Here is a 12973-nt window from a genome sequence, read left to right on the forward strand (position 1 = left end):
AATTTTGCTTCTGTTCAAGACTATCTGCATCTTGCTGTTTTGTCTGAATATGACAAACTCTAGTTAATTTTAGGGGGACGCGGGTGGCGCTGTGGGTTAAAGCCTCAGCGCCTAGGGCTTGCTGATCGAAAGGTCGGCGGTTCGAATCCCTGCGGCGGGGTGCGCTCCCGCTGCTCGGTCCCAGCGCCTGCCAACCTAGCAGTTCGAAAGCACCCTCGGGTGCAAGTAGATAAATAGGGACCGCTTTCTAGCGGGAAGGTAAACGGCGTTTCCGTGTGCAGCTCTGGCTCGCCAGAGCAGCGATGTCACGCTGGCCACGTGACCCGGAAGTGTCTTCGGACAGCGCTGGCCCCTGGCCTCTTGAGTGAGATGGGCGCACAACCCCAGAGTCTGGCAAGACTGGCCCGTACGGGCAGGGGTACCTTTACCTTTACCTTTAGTTAATTTAAGAGTTTGTTTAACACAAGTCAACTTCAAACCATGGATTATGAAAACGGAAGATTTCCTCTGGTGCTGGAGGAGAGGAAGAAAGATATGTGTGAACCCAAGGCTCACTATAGATCATTGCTGAAAAGATAAATCACATTTTATCATGATGGCCAAACTGGTGCATTAGTAAGGCTATTCACAAACCTTGAATCTTCAGAAATCCAAAGACTGCTATCACCTCTAACTCTACCAGTATTATCTTACCACACATGCAAATTAATTTACTTTGGGGAAACATTTTTAAAGCTACCAATATTTGCTTGACTATGCATGCATACATACATACATACATACATACATACAGGCTTCAATTATCTACTCCCCCTCTTCAATGTGGAAGGCAGAGAACTGCAACAATGGAAGTTTAGTTGCTTACCTCCAAAAATGAAAAGCGTACAGAGGACTGCATGGACTGCAAGGGCTTGTTGGGGTTGGGCTCAGGCTTCTTGGGGTGAGACTGAAAGTTAAAATAATGTCATCTCTAGTAAACAGAAGTTGAGTAAAAATCCTATAGTATGACTGAATTAAGGGAGTATGGCCTCAAGCACAATCTGTAGACAGGAAACTGGTTTTCTCTACATTGAGGAAAGCCAAACAAAAAAAAGTATGTCAAAAGACCCCTAAATTTTCTGTATCTTCCTAATTAAATGGGGGGGGTGGGATTAACCATGCAAATGTTTTCATTATAAGAAAGTGTTCAAACACACGGAGCAAATTTTTTAAAAAAACCAAATCTTGTTATAAAAATTGCTTGTAAAAATGAAATTAGCACAAATTTGAGTACACAAATTGATGCACAAAAGAAAGATTCTGCTAACTTTCAGGAGAACTGATTGCCCTCAATTCTGAATTGCCATGCACTGAGGGGGAAATCAATTAACAATGATCATGCCTCAGATCAACCTCATTGGCTACAATATTGCACTGTGCAAACGCTGAATGAAAATTGGCTGAAAGAAGTATTGAAAACTTATTTCAGTACTTTAAATGCAACACTAACACATACACATAAGAAAAATTACAATAGAGAAAAAATGCAACAGGCCTAAAGGAAAATACAAGTAAAATAAATAATAATGAAAATATTACTATTCATTTTTAGTTTTGAGAATGCCATTTGTGAAAATATGGTACAGTCACTGACAACAGCAGTGTCTAAACATTGAATTATGAATACCTGATATCTTAAATACTTGTTCCAGAAAGACATCTGTAAAAATTTAACTTGACTGTGCTCACATCTAATGCAAACATCAAATCTGTATCATTGTGCCTAATTCCAGCCTATTTGTGTCAATAAACCTGGCACAAATTGTTTGTGGTAAGAATTTTCTTAAAATACTACTAATATAACTCCACCAGTCATAACACCAACAATAATGGCAACAGGCCAACTACCAATATTAAAACTCCATGTCATCCAAATTATTCTGAACAGTGGCAAATATCATAGTTAACTGGGCAGAACTGAGGTACACAGGCCAGAGACAGTATGGAAACAGAAGATATAACTATGCCTACTGGAGTCCATGGTTCCCTTCAGTAATACTGCTATTTTGATTATTAATAAAATGTTTGCAAAATGGAGTTAAAGGCTATCATTTTTTCAAACTCTCTAGTCTATCAAAGGAAAATATCCTGCCCAAACTTTGAATACCCGATTCTTAAGATGAAGCCCATTAATGCACCAATTTTAGTGGAAAATAAAAATAAAATTAGTAACAAAAAATACAAAGTTTGCCAGCTGTCATTGTGTCTAAAAATTGACCAAAATAATAGTTAAGAGTTAGAATTTTATCAAGTTGCCAATGCAACGTAATGGATCATTTTTACCTTAGAAACTTTGTAAATGAAATATGTCAAACATTAAGTCAGACATAAAAGCTATATAACAGAAAATAATAAAATGTTGAGACTAAAAACAATCACATCCCAATACTTTACAAAATCAAGAATTTCTTACTATTATTTATTACTTTTATATATGGTAAAGTTACAATCAAGCAAAACTCCAAGTATAAACACTGGACTCCATCTTTTTAAATGAAGGTATGCTCAAATAAAATAAACACTAAGCAAACCATTATCACTGTGTTTATGTAATTCTTTCAGGGTACTATCTACACATCACATACAATAAATGAAACACTGACAGAAACTACTATCTTTATTAATGTCAGTGTTTCTGTAATCTAGTTATCAAAGGTGGTCGAAGATACCAGAATACCATTTTTACTAACAGAATTAATATTTTGTATCAGTTACAACTCACGAGAAGTGGCACTACATGCATAAATGCAAACGTATATCAAATAACATACCTATTTTGTAGATGGGTAAAATGGTTCACTGCTAAGTAACCTGACCTTACAGATGACCTATTCTCTTTAGGAAAGCAGAACAACTGGCACATTAAATCTATTCAATACCTACAAAAATAACATCTTGAGAGAATACTGCATGTGTGTGTGTGCTGATACACATCTATATCTATGCAGCAAATTGTGGTGGGACACAAAAATAAACACATTTTGCACTGGCTGATTAATTCAGAATCAATGGACTGGCACTTTAAAAATCAGACATTATGGTCAACATGTTCACTGTAAATCAAATACGTATGTTTTTATGCAGCTGTTTTCTAAATGCAAACTGGAATCATTCAAATGAGTCCATCAGTCCTAAAACATCACGAAGTAAACAAAGCCCTTACCTACACAAACACATTTAATGCAAAGACTAGAATACCAAGCAGAAATGTCAGAATGCAATACAGTTCACCAGTACTCTACACAGTAAAACATGGATCATACGCAGTGAATTTTCACAAATAGCATTCCTCTTATGCCCTAATCTCTTGCAGAGCTCTCTATTATTCAGCAGAGAAAGAGGCCTTTCAAAAAGGCAGCACTGGGATAAACAAACAGAAACAGAAAGGGTGTGAGAGAGAAACGAACACCGTGGCCTACCGAAGCATTATTTCACAGTATGCTTTTAGGATGCTCACATTCATGCATTCAGTGATTTTAAGTATGCAGTATATTTTAATCTGAAATATACTGCAATATTCTTGCTTTAGGCTCACACATTTGCGAACAGCAACTGAAATGCATTCTGAAAATGTTCCTGCGACCTAAAGCTGCAGTGCTCTGAGCCTGTCAGCACAAACGCATGTTAAATAACTACAGCTCGCACAAAAGCTAGTGCCATGCAGAAAGCATTAAAACATTAAAAGGCAGACAATACTTACTCCAAGGTCAGCCCTGGAATTTGCAGCCTTTCGCGTTGGGCTTTCATGGCTGTTACGTTACCACATTCTACTGTAACCATGACACACATTCAGTGGCAGCATCCTGGTGATGACAGAGAGCCCAAATGAGCCACTATAAAGGAATGGACTAACAATCTCTTGGGGGAGGGAGCACTGCAAGTTTGGGTCCTTCCACTTCTAGCTGTCACGAAGAAATGTCAGCAGCTTTCTTCCAGGTTAACCGCAAGCTTACTGCACTGATTTTGCTAGCAGAAAGAAGGCTTCAGGACTGTATCTCAATCGACTCATGTCTAATATTCTAAGAAGCAGTTGCCTTCCTAAAATGCAGACTTTTCTCTTCAGAGGAATGAAAATCTGCCCTCTCCTTGCCACAGAGACTGTCAGATTTCGGAACAGAACAAAAAATTAAGAAGTGCAACAAAATATGCTTAAAATGCTATTCTTCAACACACATCCAAGATACAACAAGCTTTATGACCCTATCAAAAATGATTTATCTATCTTGTTTTAGTTGTCCCATTATTGTTTTACACATGAGCAAAATTCTGTTTCTGCATAAAATCACAGGAAGTTAAGTTCCTTCCCTTTGCGTCCAGAAAATTATTCCAAGCTTAGGAAGGAACACATGACACTGAAGCACAGCTGTTCCTTAATTCATGATCGAAAGTTAATCATCTTATTTGAAGGAGCTTGTACTTGTGCTAAAAAAAGAAAATGTTAAAAATATTTTATTAAAGCACAATATGAAAAAGAAAGGGAATCCGAAAGAAAACCCATTAATCTCATAGGGTAATTATATGGCATGCACACAGCAGTGATTCTCAGCTTGTTAATGTTTTTTTTTAAAGTTCCCTGGATATTTTTAAACCTTAAATGATTAGACAACCAGAGAAATAGTGAGAATGCTGCTCTTTTGCAACCATGGGCGTACCCAGGGGGTGCGGGGTGGGGGCAACTGCCCCAGCCAAATCAACCAAATAAACAAAAATACTTAACTGACCAATTGCATCACAGATAACTCAGTTCTGCCCCCCTAACATAAAGCCTGTCCCCCTAGAATAAATTCTGTCTACGCCCATGTTCACAGCCATCATGGATCAGCAAATAAGCTTAACTAACAAAGACTCATCATTACCAATTCTGAACACAAATGGAAACAAAACTCAAGATGGCCTGATGGTGTCTAGTAGGGGTAACATGTCTCCCATCTTTCCAGGTGATACAAAGGTCCATATGCCAAGATGGGAAGGCAAAAGATAGACTGCATTTCCTAAGCCTGGCCTGTTAGTAACTGATGGAACCACCAATGGCCTGAAAGAATTCTGCTCTTGTATTATTTTGACCTGTGTTTTTGTGCATGTTTGCTTCATTCAACATTTTAGGGTTTTCACTGCCATGGGTTTATTACCATAAAGTTATATAAATGCAGTAAGTAAATCAATTAAAGTTCTAAGAATTTGTCCAAGTCCTATGAAACCTCCCCTATGACAACCTATGTGACAAAATAAGAAAAGAATGCACCAATGTGGCTCAGAAGGCTGAATAATGAACATTGCCTGGGCTCAACTTTCACCTAAGCCCCAGGCTCAGTGGCTAAATCTTGAGTATCACTCTCTCATGCCTCAGTTTCTCTTCCACAAAAAAAATAATAGTAACATATTTTGCAGTTTGTTACAAGGAAATGCAAATTATAGATAATACAGAACTGTGCATCCAACACCTAAACAACCTGCATTTCAGAACTTTTCCCATCAATTGTGTTTTATGGATTTCCAATTAATCCCCAGAGCTTTCTCTCAGCTCTTCTCTTAGGAGGCCAAAGTATTTCTCCAAAATTTCAAACTTCAACTCTTACCTCTTCTAATCATTCCCAATAGGGATTCATTCACAGGCCCAAAATCTGACTGCAGATATATCAAACACACTGATTTTTTTTTCTGAGGAAGAATCTACATAAAGGAACTGCCTGCAAAATGTCAACATGCACATCATTTAACACTCGGTGAACTCCTCAGGCCATCTCTGACTCAGAAACTAGGACAAACAAGTCACATTATTGATTCAAATCAAGGATGCAACCATGTATTAGGGCTTTGAAATACCTGTTACATGTTTACCTCTGTGAAGTCTAGAGTAGAAGCTGAAATATCTCCAATAGAATTTAAACACACAGGGGTATGTAATTTGTTTTCACAGTGCTGTTGCAGAGGCATCTACTACCCACTCATGGAAAAGGAGAAGGAAGTGTTTTTCCCATCTTCCCCATACCCTGACTGCACCATGCCCAAGCACCACAGCAAATATGTTCCTCCCACAAACCAATCCCCCACTGCCAATCAAAACCCTTATGCTCATGCAAGGGTACCAACTGGCTCTGACCCAACTGATATCACCTATTTGGCAGGGAAGAGCATAACTCAGCTGTCTATGCAGAAGATCTCAACTCTTAAGTTCAATCACCAGCATCTCCAGGTAGGACTGGGAGAGAACCCTGTCTAAAATCCTGTCATGCAGGCAATGCATAACTAGATAGACTAATGGTCTGACTCAGTAAAAGGTAGCTTTGTATGTTCCTACCTACATTTCCAACATGAATCCCAAACTTTGCTTTCAGAAACTCTTGTGGCCCAATCCAACACCATATGCAAATAGGACTTTTGCAATACTGCTGTGGGGATTTGCATCACTAATGCAAAACTCCCATGTTAGGTCCTATTTTGTCTCACCTGGTACAGCAAAGAGAAACGCGGTGCGAACTGAAATAATGGCCATAGTTTGCACCAGAGTGGTGGTGAACAAGGGTACTATAAAACACCAGATGCAAGATATTTCTTACACAACTTATTCAACCGAAAAAAGATGAAAATCACAAATAGGGTGTGCCACACTTCAGAACCCTTAAGTGAAATGTAAAAAAACAGCCTGTGATTATTTTTGATTGCATAGTGTGTTTTTCCACACAGCTTCTATACACAATATTACTTAACCAGTTTACAAACTCTCCGCATCCTTGCTTACACAATCTAGGCTCCAAAGAATCTCCCAGAGTTTCTAAACAAGCCCTCTATATTCCAGGGCATTCTATTAACACCTCCCTTCAGTACTGAACATCTCAGGTCAAAACTTCTAGGAATTTGGCATAAAAGAGAACAAGTCTTACTGCTCAGCTGACGCTTGTGAATTCTTACCTTATGGGAGCAAAATGGCTGCCATATCCAAAACAAGAGAGACCTAGATTGCAAATCCCAGGTTTTCCCAGGACAGAGATTCTCTTTCAGATCATTTCAGCTTTTGATTTATATTATGAATGCATAAACAAGTCAAAGACTGGCAGTGAATCAAAGGATTCTTATCCCAAAATAAATATGAACAGATCTGAGTCTTTTCCCCATCCCGTGCCATTTAAAATATTGTTAACAAACACATTTTAGTCACTTGGTTTAGTTCATGGTCTCATCAACTTTACCTGTTTGTGCCCAATTTTAGGCATTATATTGCTGAGCTGGAACATGTGCAGAAGAGGGCAACCAAGATGATAAAGAGTCTGGAAACCAAGCCTTGTGAAAAACAGTTGAGGGAGCTGGTATGTTTGGTGTTGAGAAGACTGAAAGGTGAGATGATGGGCATCTCCAGATATGTGAAGGGCCATCACATGGAAGATGGAGAAAATACGTTTTCTCTGTTATTCTTAAATCTCATAACAATGGATTTAAATTACAAGAAAGGAGATTCCAATTAAACCTTAGGAAGAACTTTCTGATGTCAAGAGCTGCTTGCCAGTGGAATGGACTACCTCAGAAAGTGGTGGACTCCCCTTCAATGGAGGTTTTTAGACAGAGGTTGGATGGCCATCTCTCAGGGAGTCTTTAGCTGTGATTTTTGCATTGCAAGAGTTTGCCTAGATATATGGTATATGGTACTTACTCAAAAGTTGAGAGCATGAAAAATGTTGTCCTCACTTAGGGCACCATATTACCAAAGTCCACCCAAGCTTGGGATCCCTTCCAATTCTGCAGCTCTATGATGCCATGAAAACAGGAGATTTGTCCATTTCCTGACTTAGTAAGCCTAAGGTATTATTTACATACTTTGTCTCACAAGATATGTAAGTCTTAGAACACGAAAGCATATACAAACAAGAATGAGACTCTATTAGTGCACAAAAATGTATGCTTGTGAAGGAAAAAATTTTCCATGTGAATTCTTCTTCATATACAGCAGCCCACAGCTTTGTTGTATAGAATAATATATCACATCTCATAATGGTTGCAGAAAATAGCATGGGGCTTTGCACAAAGCAGAACACTTCTAAAACTGTTCTGAACAGAAAGTACAGTATGGTTTATGGCTTTCACAACAAGAAAAAGATCAACATTTATATCAAACTCATAATTTAGATCAAACATGTAGCATAAAATGCCACCTAACATTTGGAACTCATTGTGAAAGATTTTACATGTTAGATCTGCTGCAATTTTAAGGAATCTTTAAAATCAAGTGTTATTTATACTATTAAGTGGTTTAAAAGAAATAATGACATTAAGGACAGAAACGTTTTCTTACTGTGAATTTGTTTTGCAGTTGTCACATAGAGAGAAATCCTGTGTCTTGGGATGACACATTCTGCTTGCTGATAGAGGCAGAACATGGATTCTTCTAGCCATCTTATCAGAGGGAGGGTTTACCCCACCCTCCAGACCAACTGCCAACAGAAGGAAAACTCCTCAACCCTCATCAATGATTTCACAGACATCCATGGAAAGAAAACCACGATAGAGGCCACTGAGCCACCCACTTAAAATTAAACTAGGTGAGAAATGAAACATGGGGGGGGGGGGGAATACAGTGCAAAACCAAGAGGAGAAAGGAGCCACTGATCAGGACACTCTAACACCATGCGTGCAAAGTGCACACAGAAAGCACTAACATAATACGATCATGCTAATCCCATAATAGAAGGGCAAGTAGAAAATATTTCATGAGATAACTGGAAACAGAAAAAAAAATTCCATTCCACCCCACCCCCCACGCCATGTTGTATTGAGAGCATTTCTGTCTCTTGGAATGTATTAGAGTCATAGGATCCAAGGTGGGTGTCTGGGATCAAGCAGCCCTTCTGCAGAACCTTCAATTTTATCATGTTTGGCAAAAATATGGAGGAAACCCAAGTGGCTGCCCAACAGATATCCACAATGGTGAAATTTTCCTTAAAGGCAGCTGAAGAAGACTACTCCGACCCCAAGAGAATGGGTGGGCTAATCCTGTCCCCTGCCCCGGTGGCATTTTCCCCAATGTTTGTAAATCAGTTTATTTCTTGCAAAATACTTAGAGGTTTTGTTATGAACAAGTGGTATGGAAATTTTGTTAAAAATAAATAAATTCTATGTACCCTTAAATGGAGACCTCCTTAAAATCATAAAGAGATATGAGACACAGCCACTTTCTTCCCTAAGGAAAAGAGATGGAAAGACACCCTCCCCTTCCCTAAATTCAGCAGTTCCATCCAAAGAGAAGCAGAGAACACCACAGACATCTAGCATGTTGCATACTCTTTACTGGGCTTGCAATGGGTTTGGAGAAAATGTGGGCAGAAGAACCTCCTGTGACCTGTGAAATACTGAATTAATCCTAGGAACAAAAGATGGATCTGAGCACTACTACTTCCTGATGTAAAATACGTAACAGGGGATCACAGGAGTTTGGAGACCCTTCACATAGATTTAACTGCCAGCATGAATACCAATTTTAAAGTCAGGAACTTGAGGGCACATGTGGCCATAGGCCTGAAAGGCCATGGATGCCTTTAGCACCCAGTTCAGATTCCATTTAGGGAACTGTGAACCACGGACAGTTTCTGCTGCCCCATCCCCTTGAGGAAGTGCTAAAATAGTGGGGTAGAAGAACAGTGCATTCCTTCCAATTGTGTCAAAAATGCTGCGGTGATTTTGGTCATCCCCTACTGTTAATACTATTGAAAGAGTAGAATTTACTACTCTGTGGATACCACAATGGTTCCAACAGAAGGAGGGAATTTTCTTGTTGTAGGTGGGAGGGGAAAGAGGGGGAGGAGGGGAAGTTTGGAGTTTGTTCACCATCCAGCTGTTAAACTATTGCAAGTTGTCAACAATTGCCTTTTAGATATAATGTTTTCCATGCGTTCCTATAACGTACTAATCATCCTGGAGCAAGTATGGATAATTTTAAAATAATCACATGGAATATTAATGGACTGGGGTCACCCATAAAAAGGAGACGGGTTTGGAAGGAATTAAGAAAAAGGGACACCGGACTTGATTCTGGTCCAGGAGACTCACCAGAGGAGAAGGGGGACTACAATGAGTACGTCTCCCCTCCACTGGGGGACAGTGGTTTGTCTCTCAAGGAACATCTAAGGCTCGTGGGGTAGCAACATGGGTTGCGGATAAATCAGAATTTAAACCTGAACAAACCCTTAGTGATCCTGATGGACGTTACTTGTTTATCAGGGGCACATAGCAGGACCAATGGCTGACTATAGGTAATCTTTATGCACCAAACAACCAACAGGAAGAATTTTTGGGGGAAACATTGACGGAGTTGGGAAATTTCAAAATAGGTCAAACAATCCTGGGGGGAGATTTTAATTTAGTCCTAAATGAACATTTTGACAGAAATTGTTCAGGTCAGGGGGAAAAAGGTCAACAGAGACTCCCCATCAACAAAAAAAACAACCCTGCATAGAATTTATATGATATCTGGCGAATGGCAAACTCTGATTTAAGGGACTATAGTGATTACTAAAGTGAGATACAAACTATTCTAGAATTGATTATTTATTGACAACAGAGGGATGGATCCATTGGATCCACTCATCAGAGATCAAAGCAGGAGAAGTCTCTGACCATGCTATGGCTATTGCTGAACTGTTGAGAGAAGGAGGATACCCAAGGAATCCAGTTTGGAGACTTGACCCATGCCTACTGCAAGATCAGCTGGTTCTCGAACGGTTGCAAAACGAGATACCAGAATTTTTAAAGAATAATGATACAGGATTATATAACCCATCTTTAATTTGGGATACAGTAATTAGAGGAACATTAATCAGTGAGAGGAGTAGAATAAAAAAAATGAAATCAAATATTCATCTCCAATTAAAAAAAGAAATAAAAGAATTGGAAGAAAAACATTAAATAACATGCAGTAACAGAGTGTATCTCAAATTAATTTGGAAAAGGAAAGAATTAGACATGTTAGAAATACCAAAAATAGTAACATCCCTTCAATATTTAAATCAACAATACTACAAATTTAATAAACCAACTAAAGTAACGTAAATTAAACAAAACAATCCACTCAATAAAAACAGGCCAAGGCGAAATAACACATAATAAACTTAAAATTAACCAAGCATGCATTCTATAAGACCTTATACACTTCTATAACACCATCGCTAAATGCCATTCAGGAATTTCTGACCGCAGTTAACATTCCAAATTTAACAGAAGAGCATGCAACTTACTTAAATCAACCCTTCTCACTTGAGGAAATATTAGCTAGTATAAAAAAGGCAAACTCATTTAAGGCACCTGGACCAGATGGGTTTACTGGCTATTTTTATAAAACTTTTCTGAACTTGTAGCCCCAATTTTGCTGAAATTATTTACAGCTATAAAGGATCATGGCCTGATACCTGGAACTTGGAAAAACACACACATCATAGTGCTACCAAAACCAAATAAAGACTTGGAGTCGGTTGAGTCCTATAGGCCTATCTCATTAATAAATGTTGATTTAAAATTTCTTACAAACATTATTACACACAGGTTAGCGACAATTGTACCGAATTATATACATTCGGATCAGACAGGTTTTATTAGGCTAAGGTCAGTAACTACCCCAATTAGGAGGATCCTCAATGCAATATACTGGGGATCAAACCAACCGGCACCAACAGCCATCCTTACATTGGATGTAATGAAGGCATTTGACTGTCTTGAATGGAATTTTCTTTTTGAAACCTTGCGAGGTTTTGGCATGGGAGCCCCATTTATTGCACTGCTGACTACCTTAAATCAGGATTGCACCACAAATATTTTGATAAATGGTATACACTCAGAGCCTATATTGATGGGCCAGGGCACGAAGCAGGGCTGCCCATTGTCGCCCCTGCTTTTTGCCCTGGCCATAGAACCCTTGGCTCTAGCGCTTAGGGGAGACCCTGAGGTGTCTGGAATACAAATTTATGGGCAGACTCGTCTGGTCTCGCCCTGGAATAAGCCTCCCGGCTGCAATAAAAATTCTTGATGCTTACAGAAAGGTCTCTGGTTTTTGTGTTAACTATAGCAAATCAGACCTGCTATGCATTCATATGCCACCTGAAGTACAACTACAACTTCAGCGCTCCACTAGAGTAAAACTTTGTCAGAAATATTTTAAATATTTAGGAGTTATTATCCCCAGGAACCTTCAAAATTTGGAAAAGCTTAATTTTGGTCCAATGATCCAAGAGATTAGACAAAAATTGAAAACTTGAAGCAAGGGTTCGCTGTCATTGTTGGGCTGAATCACCACTATAAAACTGATGGTGCTGCCACACCTCCTCTATCTCTTTAGAGTCTTACCAACAGCCATAGAAGACAAAAAAATTACAAAATTGGCAAAACATGCTTCTAAAATTTATACACCAGAATAAAAGGCCAAGGTTACCATAAAAGCATTATATCAACCAGCCAAAGGAGGTGGCACGGCAGTACCTAATATCATGTGGTACTATGCAGCAGCCCATCTACACAGTATTTTTTTGGCAATTCAAGGATCTCAACAAATAGCTTGGCTAAATATGGAAAACCCAAATGAACAGAATTCAATAAGAGGGTTCCCATTTTGGCAAATTAATAAAAAATAATAATATTGAGATAGAAAACCCGTTTTTATTATCTAATCTAAAAGTTTGGAAGAAATGGTTGCCACAGATGGCCTCTCAGCCTTCTCCTGTAATACCATTGGCATTTCACCTTACTTTCTGTAATAGAGACAGAACATTCCCCTTTGAAAAATGGGAAAATGTGGGCCTGTTTTAGCTTAAAGACTTTTACAAATAAAACACCCCATTGTCTGGATTAATACTACAAGAAATGGTTCAAAACTTTTCCACAATTGGATGGTAATCCATCAAGTCATCCATTTTATAAGCAGCACAGAAATCTACAAACAAGAGACGAAGTCACTAACTGC

At 38.8% G+C, this 12973-nt stretch overlaps 1 protein-coding gene across 8 annotated transcripts in view; it reads right to left on the reverse strand.

The window, feature by feature from the left end:
* MAST4 (microtubule associated serine/threonine kinase family member 4) overlaps positions 1-12973 on the reverse strand; it is a gene marked incomplete at its 5' end in the record, with an annotated part of 206005 nt that overhangs the window by 101520 nt on the left and 91512 nt on the right. The window contains 2 exons of one of the 8 annotated variants that reach the window (XM_081929317.1): positions 866-946; positions 3740-3789. The exons of 6 other annotated variants lie outside the window; for them this stretch is intronic. In XM_081929317.1, coding sequence (XP_081785443.1) covers positions 866-946; positions 3740-3786 — 128 coding nt within the window. Of the gene's footprint in view, positions 1-865; positions 947-3739; positions 3790-12973 lie in introns of those variants that run through there. One more of the 8 variants, XM_081929320.1, reaches the window with a different exon arrangement.

The sequence above is a fragment of the Podarcis melisellensis genome (genome assembly GCF_964234715.1).
Source record: "Podarcis melisellensis genome assembly, chromosome: 11".
Taxonomy (NCBI): domain Eukaryota; kingdom Metazoa; phylum Chordata; class Lepidosauria; order Squamata; family Lacertidae; genus Podarcis; species Podarcis melisellensis.